This window comes from Furipterus horrens, unplaced genomic scaffold (genome assembly GCF_987537825.1).
Source record: "Furipterus horrens unplaced genomic scaffold, mFurHor1.1.pri manual_scaffold_11, whole genome shotgun sequence".
Classification (NCBI taxonomy): Eukaryota; Metazoa; Chordata; class Mammalia; order Chiroptera; family Furipteridae; genus Furipterus; species Furipterus horrens.
The window spans coordinates 2,838,748-2,860,088 of NW_028327181.1; the positions used below are offsets into that span (position 1 = coordinate 2,838,748).

Consider the following 21,341-nt stretch of genomic DNA (forward strand, 5'->3'; position numbering starts at 1 on the left):
AGCAGCATCTATTAATGTAAGTCTTCAGTAAAAGCCAAGTGGCAGGACGTGACCCTTTGAAAAGCAGGGGATACCTGTACTTACATTCTAACATTCAGGTGACGTGGTTGGAATAGCGAGCAGCCGTTCTGACGCCTAGGAGACGCGTCCAAACCCCACCGGCGGGCACCACCTGCCCCGCTGCGCGTGCCTGAGAGGCTCCCAAAGCTGCACGTGGGCCTCCAACCGCCGGGCTCTGAATTGGAAGGCAGCCTTCTGTTTGTCTTTCATCATATACTCTCGTACTTTAAAAAAGTTTTTTATACCACAGCCATTATAACTTTTCAATTAAAAAAAATGGTTAATAAAGGGACATTGGCCCAAACAGACTCCAACCCAAACTGATAATCACGCTTTCGGGTTTCCCACACCCCAACCACGGCCCCGCCCCTGCAGGCCCCGCCCGTGGGCGTGGCTACCCGCCTCTGCGACTCCGCCCCCTCCTCGCCCCCAGTTTTCCAGCTGCGGCCCGCCTGCCAGCAAGTCTACAACCTGTTCCACCCCGCGGACCCGTCGGCCTCGCGCCTGGAGCCTCTGCTGGAACGGCGATTCCACGCCCTGCCGCCCTTGAGCATCCCCCGCTACCAGCGCTACCCGCTGGGCGACGGCTGCTCCACGCTGCTGGGTGAGAGCCCCTGCACCGGGCGCTGGGGCGGGGGGCGGGGGGCGGCGTCGCTCCTGGGTGCTCCAGGCCGGCGTGGGCCTGCCATGCGGGGACGCGCTGCGTGCCCGGAGCACCCGAGAAGCTGGGCACCTGTGTCGGCGCGGGTGCACTGGCCCCGGTGATCCCAGTGCGATTACGCCAGGCAACCGGACCGCCTCCCCACTGCCCACGGAGGCAGAGCTGCGGACCCCAGGGGCCCGTCCTGGGCCTCCTGATGCCCAATGCAGATATGCGGGCGCCGGCTGGGGGCCACAGCGTGGGTCTGCGGAGGGAGGCAGCGCGAGGGCTGCCCAGTGTCCCCTCTCGGCCCTGCCTGGGAACAGCCCACCCCCCACCCCACCCCAGCGTGTGTCCCAGTGTCTTGTCACGTCCTGGTCCTCGAAGAGCCCGTGTGTCTTGTGTTGGCGCGTGTCTGGACGGTCCGCACGACTGTCTGTTCTTGTCCTCTCTGTTCTCTCCCCGTCTGCCTTCAGTCGAGACCGTGCAGAGAAACCCCGAGCTGGTCCTGGAGGGCGGCCCCCTGGCCCCTCTCCCTCCCGGGGATGGCTTCTTGGAAACCAGCATCCCGGTTCCCGCGCTCACCTGGCAAGACGGGCCGGGCCCCAGCCCGGGCTGTGCTGAGTGTGTGTAAACTCCCCGTGCGTGGTGGTGTCTGCTTCACTGGCTAGCTGCTGGACCTCAGGGGCTGCCCCCCCCACCCCTGCGCGCCCGCTTTTGGCCTCTAGGAGTTTGTGGGATGAGGTGGTGAAGAAGGGAGACCAGGGGGACCAGTCCTGGGGCGCATCCTGGTGCCTCCTCGCTGCACACCGGGGCAGAGCCAGGAGGGGACACATAGCAAAGGGCTCCCGGAGCCCCGAGAGGGGAGCAGCTGCCTAGGGTCCCCTAGCAAGGTGCCAGTCCACCATGAAGCTGGCAGGGGCAGCCGGGAGATGGGGTGAGGCCTCACGTCTGCTGGGACTCACCCGTTCCCCCAGGGGAAGCCTCAGTCCTGGCGAAGGGCTGGATTCTCAGGGCCCTGCTCCTCCCCCCACCAAGGAGGTCCAGGCACCTCCTGCACCCCACCCCGATATGGGTCCTTTAGCTGAGTCCCCGATGCAGTCCCTGCCCTTCCTTCAGCACCTGCCCTTGTCAGTGTGGCCAGTGAGTGAGGGACGCATGCGAGGCCTCAGGGGAGGGTGTCCCTGGGAAGCTACCTCAGGCCCCTGTTGTTGGTACCCTTCATGCCCAGCCGCCATGGGCCGTGGGTCAGGCTGGGCTGGGCAGGGCCCTGAAGGCCAAGAAGGATAGACTAGGTCAGGTCAGGGGCTGTGTGTGGGGTGAGAAGGGTGCCCCAGGCGGGGGGCGGGGATAGGAGGGGGGCTGGCCGCGTTGCCCCCCTGCCCACTGTGTCTGTGTCCGTCTTCTGTCCGCCCCAGCCCGGCCCTCCTTCCCCCCCCACCCCTGGCCTCAGCTCTGCACCCTGCCCTCGCAGCCCTGGCACGCTTGGGCCCGTCCTCACAGCCAGCTCTGTTCGTCTGCAGCTGGAGGTGTCACCCTTGCCCGGACCCCAGCCCAGACACACGCTGGACCCTCCTGCCCCCACTGCTCAGGGGCTGGGGGGCTGGGCGGGGTGGGACCTCTCTTACCCCTGGGACTCTGGTCCCTGTCCACCTGCAGCGGAGGCGCTCCAGACCCATAACACGGTCTTCCAAGAGCACACGGTGCCCTCCTCACCGGGCGCGGCCCCCGCCACGCGAGGGTTCCGCCGAGCCAGCGAGATCAGCATCGCTAGCCAGGTGTCCGGCATGGCCGAGAGCTACACTGCATCCAGCATCGCTCAGAGTGAGTGCACCCGCCCCTCCGTCCCACAGGGAGGGCGTGTCCCCTAGGGAACAGTCGGCCAGGCCTGGGCACAGCAGGGGAGGGGCACTTCTGGCATCTGGCAGGTGAGACCAGGGATGCTGCTCAGCACCCTGCAGTGCCCAGGGCACCCCCACAGTGAAGAGGGATCTGGCCGCAGGTGTCTGCAGAGGACTCTGGAGGGAAGGAGTGTTAGGAGGGGTAGCCCAGTGGGGCCAGGTCCACCATCTCTGAAAACTGGGAGACAATGAGCCTAGCCCGGGGCAGGGGTTGGGGGACAAGGTGCTCCCCAAGGGAGAAGGCTGGGGGCCTGTTTTCGGATGAGTAAGCAGAGCTGGGCAAGCCAAATGGGTGGCAGAGGGAGCCCGGGAGGTTAGCCTCACTGTGGCCACCAGCCCCTCCTGCCGCCTCAGGGGACAGAGGACACGTGGTGGCCTTCGCTCTGTGGCTTCTGCCCATCTCAGAAGGTTCTCTGCAGCAGGGGCAGCATCCCTGTCCCCCCTTCTCAGCCCCCCAGCCCCGGCCCACTGCCCTGTGCCACCCTCCCAGCCCTCGTGACCAGTTCTTAGGCTGCCTGCAGAGCGGGGCAAAGGCTGGTGTGGCGTCCCCTGTGAGGAGGCCCAGGGGACTGGCAGTCTTCCCAGCGTCCATCGTCTGTCTGTCCATCCCAGCCTGCAGTGGCAGCACTGAGGCTTTACCTTGTTCTTGATTCTCAGAGGCCCCATCGCAGCTCAGCCACACCCCCAGCATCAGGCGCCTGTCCCTGCTCGCCCTGCCCCCCCCATCCCCCTCCACCCCGGGGCCCCGCCCTCAGGCCAGGCGGGCAAACCCCAGCCTCCCCGACTTGGACGTCAGAGAAGGTACCAGGCATCACATGCCCTCCACCCACACTTATCTTCCCTTGTCACGGGGTCACTCCTGTTTCCAGGCACAGCTCACTGCCAGGCCCCGCCCACCTGCACTGCTGCGGCCTAACCAGGGAGCTAGGCTGGACTGGGGGCACTCAGACACCCAGAGAGGAGGCGAGAGCAGATGGAGCTTGGGGAATCCATGGAGCTGGAGTGGGGTGGCGAGGACCATGGATTGTGGGTCAGGCCGGCTGCTGGCAGGGGGCGAGAGGCGCCCTTTGCTAAGTTTCCTGGGCATCTCCTGCCTGTGGCCACGGGGGGCGGGGGCCCTTTGCAAGCCTCACCTCTAGCTGCTGCGACCACCCAGCCCCAAGTGGGAGTGGCCTGTCCGACCTCCCCAGGCTCTCAGGTGCTGAGGGGATGGCAGGCCTTGCCTTGGGGTCCAAGAATTGTCACCCCACTGCTGTGAAGCCTTTCACGGCCTTGAGATATGGGAGTAAACGGGGGGGGGGGGGGTTGCCTGAAGAGGACAGCAGTGGGGCCAGGACAGTGTCACCAAGATCAGAAGCAGGACCTGGGACACCTGGGACAGTGACAGCAAGTCCTGCCTCCACATGAGCTTTCCTCCCTCTTCCTCTAAATCCACATCCTCACCTGAGGGCCTGCCGCCTGCCACTCTGCCTTCCTGTCCCCGGCCACCCAGCCTGGCAAGGGGGCCCTCGCTTTGGCTGCTGCCCTGTCCCTGGTTGAAGGAGGGTCTCATCTTTGGGCTGAGCTAGGCCTGAGGGGCCAGGTGACCCTCTAGGGTTCCCACCCAGTCACGGCCCCTCTCCCGGGCAGTTGCTGCGAAGTGGTGGGGCCAGAAGCGGATTGACTACGCCCTGTACTGCCCCGACGCCCTGACTGCCTTCCCCACGGTGGCCCTGCCGCACCTCTTCCACGCCAGCTACTGGGAGTCCACGGATGTGGTCTCTTTCCTGCTGAGACAGGTACTGCTGGGCCCCAGGGCTGCTGATGTACCCCATTTCATGGTCCCGCCCTCTGACCCCGCTGGACAAGGGCAAGCAGGATGGAGCAACCGTGGGGAAGGGTGGACGGGGTGAATGCATTTGCAGTCGTGGCACAGACGTGAGCTTGGGGGCCCAGAGGGGGGGCTGTAGCGGGTTGAATAGTGCCCCCCGAACCCTCACAGGTCCTGGCCTCTCCCTCCTTGAACATGGCCTGCCTCGGCCCGCCTCTCCCCCCAGGTCATGAGGCACGATAGTTCCAGCATCTTGGAGCTCGACGGCAAGGAGGTCTCTGTGTTCACGCCCTCGAAGCCGAGAGAGAAGTGGCAGCGCAGGAGAACCCACGTGAAGCTACGGGTGAGGGCGTGTCCGGGTACTCGGGGTCCCCGTGCCTGGTGTCCTGAGGAGTCCTCGCAGGAAGGCCCCCCTTACAGACGGAGTGACCGAGTCACAGGAAGGATGCCCTCCTACTTGACCCTCAGTCCGTGCGACTGACGCTATTACCCTGTTCACAGGCAGGGAAGTGCAGCAGGCCCGCACTTCCCCAAGGCCATGGGGCTCAGTGGCTGAGCTGGACTGGAACGTGGGCTTTCTGGCCTTAAGCCCAGCTCACCCCACAGGCCCCCAGGAGGCTTGAGCTGAGCCCAGGAGACCCCAGCTGCCCCTCCATCCCTCACCCTGACCCAGCCTCGCTCCTCCTCTTCCCAGAACGTGACAGCCAACCATCGGATCAATGACGCGGTTGCCAACGAGGATGGCCCACAGGTTCTGACGGGCCGGTTCATGTATGGGCCCCTGGACATGGTCACCCTGACTGGGGAAAAGGTAAGGACCCGGGGAGATGGTAGGAGCCCCCAGCCTCCCCTCCCTCTGGCTGGGATGTGCAGTGGGCGGCTGGGGACACAGCCCGCTGGTGACCAGCTGCCCGGGCCCCCAGGTGGATGTGCACATCATGACACAGCCGCCCTCGGGTGAGTGGCTGTACATGGACACTCTGGTGACCAACAGCAGTGGGCGCGTCTCCTACACCATCCCTGAGACACATCGCCTGGGCGTGGGCGTCTACCCTGTCAAGATGGTGGTCAGGTACACGCCTCAGGGGTGGGCAGGCAGTGGGGCGGCCTCCTCAGGGGCAGCAGGAAGGGGCCCTGCTGGGTTCTGATGGCCTGCTCCCCACCGCAGGGGCGACCACACCTTTGCCGACAGCTACGTCACTGTGCTGCCCAAGGGCACAGAGTTCGTGGTCTTCAGTATCGATGGCTCCTTTGCTGCTAGCGTGTCCATCATGGGCAGCGACCCCAAAGTGAGGGCTGGAGCCGTGGACGTGGTACGGTGAGTGACCCCGAGGGGCACGTTGGGTGGGCCCCGGGTGCCAGAGTAGGGGACATCTGGCAGGGACCATGGGGACTAAGGAGCTGGCGCCACCATCCCCAGTTGTGTGATCCTTATTTGCCCTCTTGGTGTTGGTGCTTCAGTCCTCTCACCTGGGAAGTGGGGTCCTCACAAGACCAGGCCCAGCGCTGCCACGGGGCTGTGTCTGGGACGGTGTGACTTAGGCTGTGGGCATTATACAAGGGCCACTGCCATTGCTGCTGCTGCCGTTATTGCTGGAGCCCAGTCAGGTGCTCTCTTCAGTGGCCCAGTAGGGGCTGGGTGGGCGAGGAGACAGGGCCGTCCAGGAAGGGAGACGGCGTGGCCGTGGGACACCCGGACCTGCCCCTCACCCCCAGGCACTGGCAGGACCTGGGCTACCTCATCATCTATGTGACGGGCCGGCCCGACATGCAGAAGCAGCGGGTGGTGGCGTGGCTGGCCCAGCACAACTTCCCCCACGGCGTGGTGTCCTTCTGTGATGGCCTGGTGCACGACCCGCTGCGGCACAAGGCCAACTTCCTGAAGCTGCTCATCTCCGAGGTGGGTGCTGGGCGGAGGGGGGCGGGTGGGGGCGGGGGGCTGGAGGGGTCGCACCTCTGCCCACACCGGTCTGGCCCTCAGCTGCACCTGCGCGCCCACGCGGCTTACGGCTCCACCAAGGACGTGGCCGTCTACAGCTCCATCAGCGTGTCCCCCATGCACATCTACATCGTGGGCCGGCCCACCAAGAAGCTTCAGCAGCAGTGCCAGGTGAGCGGGCCGGTCCCGGCGGGCGGCCTGGGCGGCACCCGGGAGCCCTGCCCGGGACACCCTCCTCCTCACTGCCCCTCCCCCGCAGTTCATCACTGACGGCTACGCGGCCCACCTGGCCCAGCTCAAGTACAACCACCGGGCGCGGCCGGCCCGCAACACAGCCACCCGCATGGCGCTGCGCAAGGGCAGCTTCGGCCTGCCCGGCCAGAGCGATTTCCTGCGCTCCCGGAACCACCTGCTCCGAACCATCTCGGCCCAGCCCAGCGGGCCCAGCCTCAGGCACGAGCGGACGCAGAGCCAGCCAGATGGCGAGCAGCGTGGCCAGCGCAGCATGAGCGTGGCAGCTGGCTGCTGGGGCCGAACCATGGCTGGCCGACTTGAGCCAGGAGCGGCCGCGGGCCCCAAGTAGGGCACCCGGTGAGGCACTGTGGTCTCCATGGTGCTAGGCCAGGCGGCCTGGGCACGTGCCGTTGGCTGGGATCAACTCGTCCCAGGGCCCAGCAGAGGCCATTGGCTATGCCCACTCCCAGACCTGCCTCACGGCCTGGGGTCCCGAGGGCTTCCAGCTGGTCATCAAAGCTGGCAGAACCACCAGCCCCAGGATGACAGAGGACCCAGGACCCCCCACGTGGGCGGGCCTTGACGGTACTCCTGGACAGCTGCCCTGCGCTGACCTCTCAGCACCCTGATGCGAGGCCTGGGCCCAGCCTGCCACCTCCCTGGCCATTAGCTTGACACCCATGTCCCCTCTCACTTGGTAGCAGCTCCAGCGGGGGACAGCCTGCTTCTTGTGAACTCAATTTACTCAACTCTCCAACCTCACTGGTGTTGCACTGATTTTTGAGAGCAGACACGTTACCGTCTCCTGTGGCTACAGACGCATTCACACGCATGAAGATTCAACCTTTGCTGGTCCAGGGCCTATCGCCGCACCGAAGGCTCTGGGGCGGCACATCCCTGAGCAAGCAGGAGACAAAGGCCATATCTCATTCCTGCAGCTCCACCTGACGGTCGCAGCCCCAGACCCTGCCCACCTGCCCCGCCTGGCGTCCTCTCCAGCTCTGGGCACAGCCTGGGCAGTGAGGCCTGGAAAGACCCGAGCTGGCTCCCAAGAAGCCCTGCCTTGGCGTGCGGGGCCCGGCCACCTCTTCCGCTCCTCGCCTGCCATCAGCCCAGGCCCCACGCCTTGGCACCCCCATGTTTTTACGCCTTTCTACTTCTCCATCTGATTTCTATGAGGTTTTTTTAAACAAGCAACCCTTGGCTGCTTCCTTTTCGTAACTCCTTCCATACCAGGCGCAGCCCTCCCCACGGCAACACCCAGCACTGTGACAGCGTCCAGCCTGGTTCTGGGTCCCTGCCTCATCTGACCCGTCAATCCCACTGAATTTCTACTCTGGGGCAGGTGGGGCACACACTTCAGTTTTTTAAATGCCAGTTCTGTTCCGATGCCGTCTAAAAAGCCACAACTCCCGTCGCCAGCTAAGGACAGGCAGCCGAGGCTTCTGTCCAACCTGGCCAAGAACAAGCTGTCCTGGTTGCTGGGTCTGCGCATCAGCCCCCCTCCGCACAACCGGCTCTCGTCTCCGCTGTGGCGCTCCGCTCCCAGCGGCCTCCAGCTGCTCCTCCAGCTGCTTCAAGGCGGGGGAGCCTGCCTGGGACCGGCCAGCCATTCAGCCACAGGCTCCATGTCTGAGAGGCTGCTGCTGACTAGGATACAGCCTGGGGGCCGCCCGGGCTGGGATGGGGAGGCGCGCAGTGGATGGTAGCCTTCTCCCGTGTGTAGATATGTACAGCCAAAGGGTCGTGTAAATGTTCTGCAAAAGTGGTCTATACAGAGTGAAAGCTATTTATTTTGTGCAGAGAAAAACGTCTGGAGGGATGGGACCTTCAGGGTTTATTCCTATTTAAGATGTAGCTTTTTGTTGTTGCAGGCTTTCTGTATAAAGCGACCATTATTTTATGGACCAAGTTTTAATGTAACTGTTGCAGTGAAAATACAATACCTGACCCCTCTGCTCCCCAGCGGGGAGTCGCTCGCCGACAATCACAGCCCCCGTGGCTAGTGCCTCCTCCTCTTTCGGCCCCGCCTCGCCCCGGCGGGCCTACCACCTGGATGACTAGCCATCCGGAGAAGTGCCGGGAAGTCTCGGGCCCGCCCGCAATAAAGGCTGAGGCTTCCTGGCCAGGGGAGGCCGCGTGGGCAGGGGGCTCAGCCTCTGCCAGCAGGCAGCCACCTCCTGCTCCGCGCTCCCCACCTTCCTGCCCAGCCGCCAGCCATGCCAAGGACAACAGCAATAGCCCCCCGGGCCTCTCCCGGAGGCCCTCAGCCATAGACGGTGAGACGGGCCGCCCATCCTCCCCGTGATGTCTCTCCCGTGTCCAGGTCTGCTGCCTGCCTCCCCTAAAACCCCTTACGGCACAGTCTCCGCTGGAGGAAGCGCCAGTTTCTCGGAAACTGAGAGGAGAGCAGAGTCCCTTAGAAATCCCCAAACTGTTTACAGCGTTGGGTGCCCAGCTGCAGGGCTCAGGCCCGGCCAGCGGCACCGAAGGGCGAGGCAGGCCTTGCCGAGTTCCGCCCGCCCAGGCCTGGTAGAGGAACGCCTTAGTCCTGCCCCCGCCCCCAGGCCCCCCCCCCCCCCCCCCCCGCCCCGGGACTGAGCCTCAGCCACCCACCCCTGCCGCCTGCCTTCTCTTTCATTTCTAAGGAGGGACTCAGCACAGAACCCGCCCCTGCCCGGCTCAGTCTGAGCTGCCCACCTGCCTGCCTGCCCGCTGCGTTGGTCTTCACGTCAGGCCCCCCTCCCCCCCGTCTGTCTGTCCGTCCATCCGTCCGTCTGTCCGGGCTGTGTGTGAGCAGCGTCCTGCCTCGCCCCACCGCCCTTGCGGTCCCTGCACCGCCAGGCCTGGTGTGCTCTGTATCCAGTGTCCTCGTCTGTCACACCAATTAAAGAAGCAGGAAGGCTTCCTTCTGGGTCTCGTTACTGCATCAGCAACCGGACAGCAGTGGGGGCGGGCGGGGCGGGGGCGCGGCCCATCCGGTGCGCAGTGCCAGCTGCCCCACGGTGCCACCAGCGGACTCACGAGGGCCCCTCCTAGCCCCCTCCCGGGCGAGTGCTCGGCTCTCAGTCCCTGCGTTCCCGAGAACAGCTGGGAAGCTGGGCCGGGTTCCTTCCTGGGCCGCCGGCACGCTCAGCTTTTGTCACGGGACTGCGCACAGCAAGGACAGCAGTCTCCAAGCCTGAGGGGACTGAGTTAAAGAGCCAAGTGTCTGGGTTCGGGGTTCGGCGGGGCGGGGGTGATGCCAGGCAGGCTGACCTGAGGATGAATGCGTGACCAGCAGGGCACACCCCAGGTTTCCCCAAAAGCTCCTGCAGCCCTTGTGGTGCCCCTGACAGTCCGGTAGCACCCTTCCCTCCCTCTCAGCACAGAAAGCAACGGAACACAAGTCTCCAACCAGGGAACGTTTAATATCTGGGCAGTTGCGCGCGCTCAGGAGGGGGTGTGGGGGCTGACTAGGACAGGCCCCAGGTCCCCCACCCCTGCAGGGCAGGCCAGAGGCCAGTCCACCGGAGGAAAGACAGCACCTGCTGGCTTTCTGCTGCCTACCCTACACCCTATCGTGCCACCAACAATGTCCGCAGACCTCAACGGGGGCCCTCAGGGCAGCAGCCCCGCTCGCATCTGGAAGGCCAGGCCATCCCCTCGCGTGGCTTGCTAGGCAAGAAAGCACACAGGAGGGGGCACATCACAAACAGAGCTGAGGATGGGCCGTGGGCAGAGGGGTGACACCCACCTTGTTGATCTCCCTGTGTCGCTCCTTGGTTACGATTTCCTCTAAGACCTCGCCGTCTCCCTTAATGAGCCTGGGGGGGGGGGGAGCAGGCTGAGCCTCTAATGCTAAAACAACAGAACCCAACCACCCAGCAGAGGGGTGCCAGGCCCCACTCCCCCATCTCTCCCACCCTTGGGTCAGGCATAAAGGTCCCAGGTAGGCTGTGTCATCAGACCCGCCAACAGTGGCTCTGATGACCCTCCCGAAGGCCCGTCCAGGCCCTGCAACTGCTCGCTTCAGGCAGTGAGGCGGAATGGCCTCAGCGGTCCCATCAACACGTGACTGCTTTTCTCCCCGTCCTTGGCCTTTAGAGCAGCAGCCGCAGCCCTTCCTCCAGAAAGTGCCAGTCAGGTGGGTCTCCGCCAAGCACCCCCACCTGGTGCGCCCCGTCTCAGGGTCCACCACCTTGCGGATGACGCTCTGCCGGGCGTCCCACTCCTCCTTAGTCATGGGCTTCATGGCCTGGATGCGCGACTTCTGCTCATCTGTCAGCACTGGGAGGGAGGTGGCAGGGCAGTGGTGGGTGGACCTTGTGGGAGGGAGGGACCCGCCCCCCCCGCCCCCCCGGGCGGCACAGTACCTGGGCCATCCTCTTCCTCGCCTGCAGATCTGTGCCACTGGTCCAGCGAGGGGCCTGGCAGAGCCTCAGGCTGCCGCACCTTCGTCTTCTCCTTGCCTTTCTTCTTCAGCTTCTTCTTCTTTTTCTTCTTCTTCCTCTTCTTGTCCTTGTGCTTCCCCGACTTCTTCCGCCCTTCGCGGGAGGAAGAGGAGGAGGACGAGGAGGAAGAGGAGCTGGAAGAACTGGAAGAAGAGGAGGAGGAGCTGGACCGTGGTCTCCTCCGGGCCTTGTGTTTGCTTCTCTCTGTGATGCAGGGAGGTGAGGCTGGAAGGCCAGGAGGGGAAGAAGCACACCTTTGTCCCCTTGCTCTGGCCTGTGTATGCTCAAGCCTAGACAGGGGGGAGACCTCCTGGCGGGGATCAGCACAGGCGCAGGGCGGCCAAACCCCACACACAAATCGGGCGCAGCTGCGCAAGAAGCACGAGTAAGTGCGCCCACGAAGAGATCCATGCTCAGCGGGCAAGCCCAGCCCCTGGATTCTGGGTGTCTTTCAATCCAGACACCCACTCTGCACCCCTCTGGCCACCGCTCGCTGTGACTTTCCCGCAAGCATTCCCAGGAAGCCCGCCCTGCTGCCTGCAGCTTCCCCCACGAAGTTCCCCCAGTCCTTTCCCATTCCCCCCCGGTCCTCACCCTCCGCCCCAGAGGAGGTGGTGCTGGCCTTGCGGCCGTGGGATCTAGAAGCGTCCTTGCTGCTCTTCTTCCTTCTCTTTTCTGACCCTCGCCCCCGGGACCGGCTGCGACTCCTGGAGCGCTTGCGAGAGCCGGAGTGAGCCATGACGCCGCGGACTGGAGACGGGGAGACGCGCTTAGACTGGCGCTGTCGGGGCGGCCCGAGGACGGGGCTCCGAAGTCCTCGGCGGCCCACTAACCCCATTCCCCGCCCTGGCGCAGGGATATGAGAGACTCCGCGGCAACCTCACGACTCTCCACCAACCCCGATCCCGGGGACCCCGATCCTCCGCTGCGGCCCCTTTAAGGGCCCGCCCCCGCCGGGACGCTGCCTGCGCAAGCGGCTCCGGCGCCCCGGGAGCTGCCGCGACCCTCACCGGTCCGGTGCGTTCTGAATCCCTGTCCTCGCGCTCCTTCCCTCCACCCCCGCGCCCTCCGTCTTCGGAAAGGTCCCCGGGCTGCTCGGGTTCCTCCCAAACTGCCACCGGGTCCTGCCCCGCACCGCAGGCGCGTAAGGGAGCGGCGGCGAGGAGACTTCCGGCCCGGGTGGTGCCCGGGAAGGCTGTCCGGCTGCGACACGCGACACCGCTGCCTTTAGTTCTGAAGCCCCACGTTCCGCCCCTGGGGCGGCGCGGGAAACGGAGTCTGGCGCACCCAGCTCCGTTTAAGAGGCGAGCTCCGCGGATCCAGGTCCCGCCTCCCGGCCGGTGCGGGGTGGTGCCTGCGACCGCAGCTCCCGGCCGAGGCGCGCTCTCCGGCCTGGCGCCGGCCCCGAGCTCGCAGGCCCGTGGCTGCAGCGGCGCGCCCTTCCAAGGCTGTCCTCCCAGCGCGCCCGCAGCACCCCGCCTCCCTGGCGTCCCCCCGCGGGCGACCCCGCTGCGCGCCTCTTTGCAGCCTGGGTTGTCCGCAGACCCGTCCACTCCATTCAGCCGTGAGCTCCCGGGCGGACATCACCGACTCCAACGTCCATAAGGGGCCAGAGACGCCGTGGCAGTAAGTGGCGGAGGGGCTGCACCGCAGGTCCGTTTGGAGTGGGCAGCCGAGACTGCTCCAGCTGACTGCTGCAGCGTGGGAATGGCGCCGGACGTCCCCACGGAAGCCAGGACTCCTGATTTCAATGTGGAAACGTCGGGTTTTCAAATGTGCGACCCCGTGTGCACAGCTGCACTTCTCTTCCGATTCGGGGGCCACCAAGTTGCAAACTTCAATAATAATGACAGCAGAAAACTCACGGCACTGTTATAAAGCACTTTATTATAAACGTTACATATATACCATTTGACCCAGAACAGCTGTGGGACACAGGCACTTTCCAGATGGGGAAACCAAGGCACAGAGGTCAAGTGGTTCACCCACACTCACGCAGCTGCAAGTGGCAGAATCGGAATTTGAACCCAGGCAGTCTGGCTCCCGAGTCCCTGCTCTTAGCCCCTCTGCAGTAACCCCGCAACACCATCTGCAAGATGCTATTGGTGACCCACCCATGTCCCCTTTATAGACAGGGACACTCACCCCCAGCTGTGGTGTCCGATGCTGACAGCTTACCTCTACATTTCTCCACTGGGAGCCACCTGTCCTGGAGAAGGCTGTCTGGGAAGTTATTCTCTCACACACACTCCCGTGCCCTCTCCTGACACATCTTGTGGTCAGTAACTGATGCTCGGGGCAAACTGGTCCATTCATGCCCCAGAACTCCCATGGGATCAGCCTAAGTTCAAGAAGCCATCTGAACCCACACCTTGGCCCAGCTCCTTCCTGTCTTGTCCTGCTTCCCAGACTTCCTTCTGACGGTATTCCTTTGATAAACCGGAATCCCCATCTCAGGTTCTGCTTCTAACAAATCTGCCCTAAGCCAACTGCTGAAAGAACGACCCAAGCCTGCTTGTCCTTCTGAACCGAGACGTGCCGAGGGCTGCAGGGAGTTTATTTCCGCCCCGCCTGGCCCAAGGTGGCAGAGCACTCTGCTGTCACGCGCCCCCTGCCCCCAGGTCCCAGGCAGGCTCACGTCAGCGCGCACACATCCACCGTGGCGGGCTCCTCTCGGGTGAAGCCGTCACCGAAGCCCTCATCGCCCACCAGGTCGGGCTTGCGGCAGCACATGGGGCACAGGCGGTTACGTACAGCAGAGGCCCGGAGCCAGACGACGAGGTTCCACCGCTCGCCGGATCCCAGGGCCCGGGCCCCGTGCAGCTGGCCGCCCCGGTGCAGGATGCCGTGGCCCACCACGTGCTCCACCTCCAGGGGCTTGGCCAGGGCTGAAGGCGCCTGCAGACAGCTGGGCTCAGGCCTGGGCACGCCCACCTACCCAGGCCCTGCCCAGTGGGTCACACATACTAACCTGGAAGAGGTCCCCAAAGTATAGGGCGCCCCCTGTGAAGGCCTTGCCCAGGGCCACGTTGATGGTCAGCTCGGCGTTATCGTAGTGACAGCCCAGCTCTCGGTCCTGGCCCAGAGCGTACTTGACCACGAAAGCTCTGTGGCTGTCGAGCCAGCCCCCGCCGCAGTCTGGGTACAGCAGGGCCATCAGCGGCTGGAGGAAGCGCTCCCGCAGCGGCGTCACCAGCGGCTCGTCCAGGCCCAGCTCATGTAGCAGCACCTGGGAGCAGGGCTCTGGGGTCAGCAGGGAAGCTTGTGGGCCCTCCCCCTGGGTCCCTGGGGTGTCCTTGACTTGTTTAACTTGGCAATCCTTCCACGATTTCATTTTACAGACGGAGAGACCAAAGCATGCAGAGAGCCACACTGCTTGGCCGCAGCGTTGCAGGTAAGTCTCCCCAGCCCGAGGAGTCCCTGCCGCCTCAGCCCACGGGGCAGAGCCTCACCCACCCCATAGTTGTTCATGGTGTTGGGTCTCCCCTTGGGCAGGTCTGACTGCTCGAAGTGCTCCAGCTCCTCCAGCAGGGCCTGGCAGAAGGGCGCCGTGAACACCGGCAGCCGGTAGATCCGCTTGTCCTCTGCAGAGAGAAGGCCGGCCTGTGGGCTGGGAGCTCCGTGTGGTTTCAATCCCTGCCCTGCCCCGCCCCCGACCCCAAACTGTGTGAGCCTGCGCATGTCTTTCCACTTCCCCCGGCCTCAGCCTCCTCTTCTGTACGATGGGGGGACGCACGTACTCCCCTCTCATGGCTATTCCAAGATTAAATGAAGCCTTGTGTGTGCAGCAGGGGGCATTTATACTCGGACTGCCCATCATCCCTGGAGCCCCCCATCCTGCCTCCACGGTGACCACCCGGGGCAGGAGATGGAGGGCAGGAGGAGAGATGGGGCACTTGGCATCTGACATGGCTGGGTGCCCCTGCTCAGGGCCACAGCGGCTGTCTGGCAGCCCCTCCCACAGCTCCAGATCCTGGCAGCTTCAAGAAACTTCATTCTTGCCCACTCCTTCAGGTCTAGGGGCAGATCTGCCCCCCTCTGGGGCTGGCCCTGGTGGGGCCCGTCACTGTCGCTTGCAGGTGTTTGACTCTCCCAGCCCACGCCTGTCTCAGCTGTCCCTTCTTTAAGCTCTTCAGTGTGGGTGCCCCCCCCACCCCCCCCCCGCCACCCCAGCTGGCTCATCCCTGACACGGGCACTGAACACCTGCGGGTCTCAGGCGAGTGCGCGGGTGAATGAGCACAGATGCCCTGCTCCTGTGCCCTCCAGCTCCTGCTGCTTTGGGTTTCGGAGTCCCCCACCCGCTAGTCCTGCCAGGCCATAGGGTCAAGACCTCACCTGACACTGTCTCCAGATGCTGGAGGAGGCCCTCAAGGTTGGCGCCCGGCAATGCGCTGTACTCGGCCGCGGCCAGAAACTCGGGGGCCAGAGCCGCGTCCTGGGGGCAGAAAACACACCCACTGTGGGGCCGGCAGCGCCCCCGCCCGGACGCCTCGCCTCCCGGTGACCTGCCCCTGCTGGGTACCTGCAGCGAGTTGAAGATTTCGGGCCGAGCCGGGTGGTAGGAGCTGGCGATGAGGGCTTTCCTGGCGGCCGACTCCCGCCCCAGCCGCTGCCGCCGCCGCACCTCCTGCTCGAGCTGGGGTGGCATCGGGCCTGGTTACCAGGACAGGGCCCCCCACCCCCTCAAGGCCGTTGTACAGATGAGGGAACTGAGGCTGAGGAAGGCCAGGGCAGGCCCAGGCCGGAGCCAGGCCTCCCCATGCTGCTGGCGCTGGCGGGGCTGATCGCGGGTGCCAAGCTGGGAGCGGAAGGATCCTTCCAGAAGGGGGACCGTCCCACTCCGGGCCACCCCAGCCGGAGCCGGGCTGGGAGGAGAGCCCTCCGAGGCACCTCAGCCCAGTCTGTGTTCGGGGGCTGCAGGGGGCTCTCCGGAGCTTCCACCACTGACCCCCGGTGCCACCGCGACAAGGAGAGGGACGGCCAGCAGCCCAGCAGCCTTGTGGGACCTCCGCCCGCGCTGCTGGGAACCCCTGAGCAGGCGACCCCCCTCCTTGAGCCCAATTTTCCCATCTCAGAAGGGCACGAAGGAGACAGCCTGGCACGTCCCTCCTTCCCTGGCGCCAGCCCAGGCCGCTGGAAAGCGGGAAGGAGGGTTCAGGAGCTGCCCAGTGACCCGGGACTGCAGGCCTGAGGCTGGGAGGCCCCTCGCACTGCGGACACCAACCTACAAAGGGACGTCTGGCTGGGTGGGGGCGCCGTGGGAAGGCGTGGAGCGTTACCTCTTCTAACAGCTGCTGGAAGTCCTCGGGGCTGATGCAGCCTCGGCTGCGCAGGATCTGGGGGCAGAAAGGTCAGGGAGCACGACTGTGTGACTCCGGGCGAATCACTTAGCACCTCCGAGCCTCAGTTTCCCCTCCTAAAACGGCGGCTAGGGCCCCGACCTCCCAGGGTCACGGGGAGGACGCAACGCGACGAGCGCTCGGCCCGGAGCGGGGCTCCCGGCCGCTCTCACGACACCGAGCCAGGCCCTGCCGTACGCCCTGCACACACATGGCGGCCCCCCCAGCCCTCGCGAAGGAGGTGCTGTCATCCCCCGTTCGCGGGAGACAACGGAGGCACCTGCTGTCAGACCCGAGCACGCGGGCGAAGAGAAGGCGCTCGGGACAAAGGCCGCCCTGCCCCACCAGCCCCCCCGCCCGGTCCTCCGCAGAGCCGACAGGGGCCCTCACCGGGCCGTAGTCGCGGCGCAGCTGCTGCTCGCCCCGGAAGCGCACGTGCAGGCCGTAGCGCGCCGCGTACAAGTTCTCGGAGCAGAAGCAGGCGCAGCGGTAGAAGCGCCGCCGGGCACCCGCCGTCGCCATGGTGAAGAGGCGCGCGCGGCCCTGCCGGCTTCCGTAGGAGCACTTCCGGGTACGCCCCCTTCCGAAGGGGGCGGTGCAAATAGCAGCCAAGGGGCCGGTCTAAATTTCCAAGCGCCAAAAAGAACGAAGACTCCGCCCCAGAAAACGGTCCGCGGTGCAAAAACATGAGCCGAGATGATCCTGTCCGGGGTGGGGCCTCCTCGTCCCGCCTCACAGTGCCCCCATCCACGAGGCGGGGATTAATCGCCCCACTTTACAGATAGATGAACTGAGTCACATCTTCACAGACGCGGGGAGAAAGGGGAGTCGGAACCCCAAGACCTTTTGCCGCCTGCCTTTTCTGCTCGGAGCTTTTGAAGAACCAGCTAACCCAGCAACCGCACAGGGGCAGTTAAAGGCGCTCTGGGGTTCCATCTCGTCTCCTCCAAATGCTATGAACCGTCCAGTTCAGTGCGTCTGAGCTTGGGTTTAGCATTTTTCCCAGATCCCTGCCTCCGTTCTCCCACAGTCTCCTAGGTTTCGCCTCCGTAGGCCCTAGTGTCTCAAAAAAACACTCCGTCCGGCGTGACTTCCGGTGACTCACCTGAAGCGTTCAGGTGTGGGCGGGGGAACGGGCCGTGGTCACATCGCACACGAGCGAAGGCGTGAGATGAGTAATATTTCTTTTATAGAGCGTGCGTCCCAACCTCGGGGAGACCCATCACAGCACACGCGGGGGCCCCACCGTGGTGCCAGCTCACACACACATCCCACGTGCAGTCACGGCCGCACACACCTGCTCACGCAGGCAGCACAGCCGTTCCTGTGTCTTTCTTCTGCGTGGCAGCGTGAGCTGCAAGCCCCACCCGTTGCTCTTACTGAAGCGCCAGGGCCCAGGAGGGAGATGGGAGACCCTCACATCCCGGGGTGCGGTGCCAGGCCGCCCTCCCCAGCCGTCTCCATCAGCACGTTTGGGGGTCCAGGGCTCCAGCTTGCAAAGGGTCCCTCCCTTGTTTCCCCAGTACTGTGGGGAAGGGGCCCCTGCTCTCTGGGAAAAGCCTACAGCAACCGCCGGAGTGGTTTTCACACGGGCTGGGCAGGGGCTGCCAGGCCGTCCTGAGTGTGGGTGTCTACGAGTGTGTGAGTGTCTCAGTGCGTGAGCTGTGCATGTGGAAGTGTTTTGAGTGGCAGACAAGGTCCCTGTGCTTTTGACTGTCTCAGTCAAGTGAGGGGAGACTGGAGCGAGCAAGGAGACGGTTACGTGATCAAGTTATTTTCATTTGGTTGTAGGGCTAAGAGACCACGTGGGCGGAGGAGTGGTGGCCAGAGCCTGGAGGTGGCCTCTTTAGACAGGTGGCCAGGGAGGCCCTCCAAAGAGTGACATTTCAGCTGAGCCCCACCTGCTGCAGCAAGACCTGGCAGGCAAGGGCTGTTGGCAGGGCAACTGGAAGTGCAGACGCCGGCTGCCTGGGCGGTGGGCCGGGCTTGCCCAGCAAGGCTTCGGAGAGGGTGAGCCGCAGGGAAGGGGCCCACGTGGTACTGGGGCCCAATCAGCGGGCATAGGAGGACACGCTTAACATTTGGAATTTTTCCCTCCGTGCCGAGGGAAGCTGATTCGTTCTCACAACGAACCCTAAGAGATAGGAACTACCCCCGTTTTACAGACATGGAAAATGAGGCTCAGGGAGGCCGAACGATACACCCGAGGTCACACAACTTGTAAGTGGTAGAGTCCAGAATGGAACTCAAACCTGACTGCTGGGTCGTCTGTGAAGGGGCAGCCCAGTCTGCATGGGTGTCCCCTCCCCAACTCAGGCATAAAATCAGTCAGTGGGCCACAGGGACCCTAGGTCCAGCCCAAGCCTTCTGCAGGTCCCAGGCTTCCTCAGGAACCCACCTCCCCAGCCCAGAGCCGTGTGGCCTGAGTAGGTGTTTAAAGTTTCACGGGCATCTTGATTGCCCAGCGATAGCAAGGGGCCCTTCTCTCCAGGAAAGGATGCATTTCCCCTGCTTGATGTTCGGTGTCCCCCTAACTGCCTTTGTCCCCCGGCAGGCGAGCCTCCCCCGCTCGGTCAGGTTTCTCCCTTTTGCAGCAGTCTGCAAGATGAGCCTGTTCCACTCGTCAGCTTGGACTGGCCCTCCCTGTGGCCCCGCTCCTCCTCACAGCGTCCCCACCCCCACCCCGCCCCGGGCTGGGCTCAGTCACCAACAAGTACAGCAGCAAGAATAATGTTAACAGGAAACACCAAATCAGCGTGACTCGCAGCCCTCAGTGACATATTTTTATTAACTGCATGAGGTATCTGTATTACCTCCATTTTACAGATGAGGAAACTGAGGCTCAGTGAAGCGCAGGGGGACCTGTCTAGGGCCATAGACCTAGTGAGAACTAGAACACCCATCCTATGTGGTTCCAGAGTAGCACGGGTAGTGTGTGTGTGTGTGTGTGTGTGTGTGTACGCCTGTGTGTATATTTTGAATGAACACAGAGCACCTAGACAAAAGGGTACCAATCATAAGTGTACCGTTTGGTGAATTTTCACAAACTAGACAACAAGATCCAAAACAGAACATTCCAGCTTCACAGAAAGGCTCCCCCATGCCTCCTCATCCTAGTCCCTACCCATCTCTCGCAGGTTTTAAGAGCAAAGATCTGTTCTTGACTTTGATACAAATGAAACCATATAGTATTATTTCGCATACTGCTTCTTGCACTCAGCATCGTGCCCTTGAGATTCCTCTGGGGCGTGTGTAGCAGCAGTTGGTTCCGTTTCACGGCTGCATAGTCTTCCCCAGGGGTGCCTGTCCCACCAGTCACTGAGCCCTGCTGTAGCTGCTGGGCATTTGCGTTGCTTCCAGTTTGGAGATGTCACGAATGAGGCTGCTCTGAGCATTCTTCTTTTCTGTTGCCATCAAACACACGTCATGTAAAATTTACCATTTTAACCATTTTCGTAGACGTTTTAGAGCAGTTTTAGGCTCACAGCAAGACTGAACTTAAAGTGCAGAGATTTCCCAGATACTCTCTGCTCCCCCCCAACCCCCCCACCCCGCCAACACACACACACACACAGAGCCTCCCCCACTATCAACTTCCTGTCCCAGAGAGGGATGTTTGTTACAATCAATTAAATCACACGGACACATGTGATTACCCAAAGTCCACAGTACACATTAGCGTCGGCCTTGGAGGTGTGTGGTCTGTGGTTTCTGACAGTGTAGAGGGATGTGCATCCGCCACGGCGGTGTCACACAGAATAGCTTCACTGCCTGCAAAGTCCCCTGTGCTCTGTCGGTTCGTCCCTCCCCACTCCCAGCGCCTTGATCTTTTTACTGTCTCCATAGCATGGAGCCTTTTCGGGCTGGCTTCTTGCACTTGGTAAATAAGCATTTTTGGTTTTTTCATGTCTTTTCACGGCCTGATAGCTCATTTCTTTTTATCAGGGAGTAATAGTCCATTGTCTGGATGGACCACAGTTTATCCATCACCTGCTGAAGGACATCTTGGTGGCTTCCAAGTTTTGACAATTATGAATAAACCTGCTATAAACATCCACGGAAAGCTTTTTCTGTGGACATACGTTTGCAACTCATTTAGGTAAATACCAAAGAGCATGATGGCTGGACTCTCTGGCAAGAGTATGTTTAGTTTTATGAGAAGCTGCAAACCACACCCCAAAGGGACTGTACCATTTTGCGTTCCCCACCAGCAACAAGTGAGAGTCCCTCTTGCTCTGTGCCCTTACCAGCATTTGGCGGGTCGCTCTTTGGGGCTTTGGCCATTCTATTAGGTATAAAGTGGGATCTCACTGCTGTTTTAATTTGCAATTCCCTAATGACACGTGATGTTGAGCATCTTTTCATAGGTTTATTTGCCATGTGTATATTTTCTTTGTTGAGGTGTCTGTTTAGGTCCTTTGCCTCTTTTTAAATCAAGTTTTTTTCTTTTTTTATTGTTGAGTTGTAAGAGTTCTTTGTATATTTTGGATAACAGTCCTTTTTCAGATATATGTTTTGCAAATATTTTCTCCCCGTCTGTGGCTTGTCTTCTCATTCTCTTGACAGTGTCTTTTACAGAGCAGAAGTTTTTAATTTTAATGAAGTCTAGCTTATCAATTATTTCTTTCATGGACTGGACCTTTGGTGTTGTGTCTAAAGGATCATCTCCATACTCAAGAAAACCTAGATTTTCTCTTGTGTTATCTTCTAGGAGTTTTATAGTTTTGTGTTTTACAGTTTAGGTCTCTGACTCATTTTGAGTTAATTTCTTGAAAGTGTAAGGACTGTGTCTAGCGTTTTTTTTTTGTTTGTTTTTTTTTGTTTTTTTTGCATGTGGATGTTCGGTTTTTCCAGCACCATTTGTTGAAAAAATAAGTAAAAACCTCTTTGCTCTGCTGTAGTGCCTTTGGTCCGTTGTCAGAGATCAGCTGACTGTATTGACGTGGGTTTATTTCTGGGCTCTCTATTCCGTTCCATCGATCTG

At 62.2% G+C, this 21,341-nt stretch overlaps 3 protein-coding genes across 3 annotated transcripts in view; 1 reads left to right on the forward strand and 2 right to left on the reverse strand.

The window, feature by feature from the left end:
• The window catches only part of PITPNM2 (phosphatidylinositol transfer protein membrane associated 2), a 100,893-nt gene extending 92,398 nt beyond the window's left edge, over positions 1–8,495 (forward strand). The window contains exons 15-26 of the mRNA XM_090292754.1: positions 494–664; positions 1,177–1,326; positions 2,360–2,524; positions 3,259–3,402; positions 4,231–4,379; positions 4,638–4,754; positions 5,106–5,222; positions 5,335–5,483; positions 5,580–5,729; positions 6,128–6,311; positions 6,393–6,521; positions 6,610–8,495. Coding sequence (XP_090148880.1) covers positions 494–664; positions 1,177–1,326; positions 2,360–2,524; positions 3,259–3,402; positions 4,231–4,379; positions 4,638–4,754; positions 5,106–5,222; positions 5,335–5,483; positions 5,580–5,729; positions 6,128–6,311; positions 6,393–6,521; positions 6,610–6,933 — 1,949 coding nt within the window. The 3' untranslated portion in view covers positions 6,934–8,495. The remainder of the gene's footprint in view (positions 1–493; positions 665–1,176; positions 1,327–2,359; positions 2,525–3,258; positions 3,403–4,230; positions 4,380–4,637; positions 4,755–5,105; positions 5,223–5,334; positions 5,484–5,579; positions 5,730–6,127; positions 6,312–6,392; positions 6,522–6,609) is intronic.
• A 1,647-nt stretch (positions 8,496–10,142) lies between these two features.
• Positions 10,143–11,965, reverse strand: ARL6IP4 (ARF like GTPase 6 interacting protein 4). The gene is made up of 5 exons (XM_090290822.1): positions 11,612–11,965; positions 10,940–11,221; positions 10,736–10,853; positions 10,321–10,390; positions 10,143–10,241 (listed from the first exon to the last, which is right to left on the reverse strand). Exons 1-5 carry the CDS (start codon positions 11,853–11,855, stop codon positions 10,185–10,187), a joined length of 771 nt encoding a protein of 256 aa, XP_090146948.1. The 5' UTR covers positions 11,856–11,965; the 3' UTR covers positions 10,143–10,184.
• A 1,546-nt stretch (positions 11,966–13,511) lies between these two features.
• OGFOD2 (2-oxoglutarate and iron dependent oxygenase domain containing 2) lies at positions 13,512–17,426 on the reverse strand. The gene is made up of 7 exons (XM_090292755.1): positions 16,748–17,426; positions 16,298–16,354; positions 15,541–15,654; positions 15,354–15,453; positions 14,474–14,601; positions 13,989–14,246; positions 13,512–13,915 (listed from the first exon to the last, which is right to left on the reverse strand). Exons 1-7 carry the CDS (start codon positions 16,877–16,879, stop codon positions 13,652–13,654), a joined length of 1,053 nt encoding a protein of 350 aa, XP_090148881.1. The 5' UTR covers positions 16,880–17,426; the 3' UTR covers positions 13,512–13,651.
• Between the last annotated feature and the right edge of the window lie 3,915 nt (positions 17,427–21,341).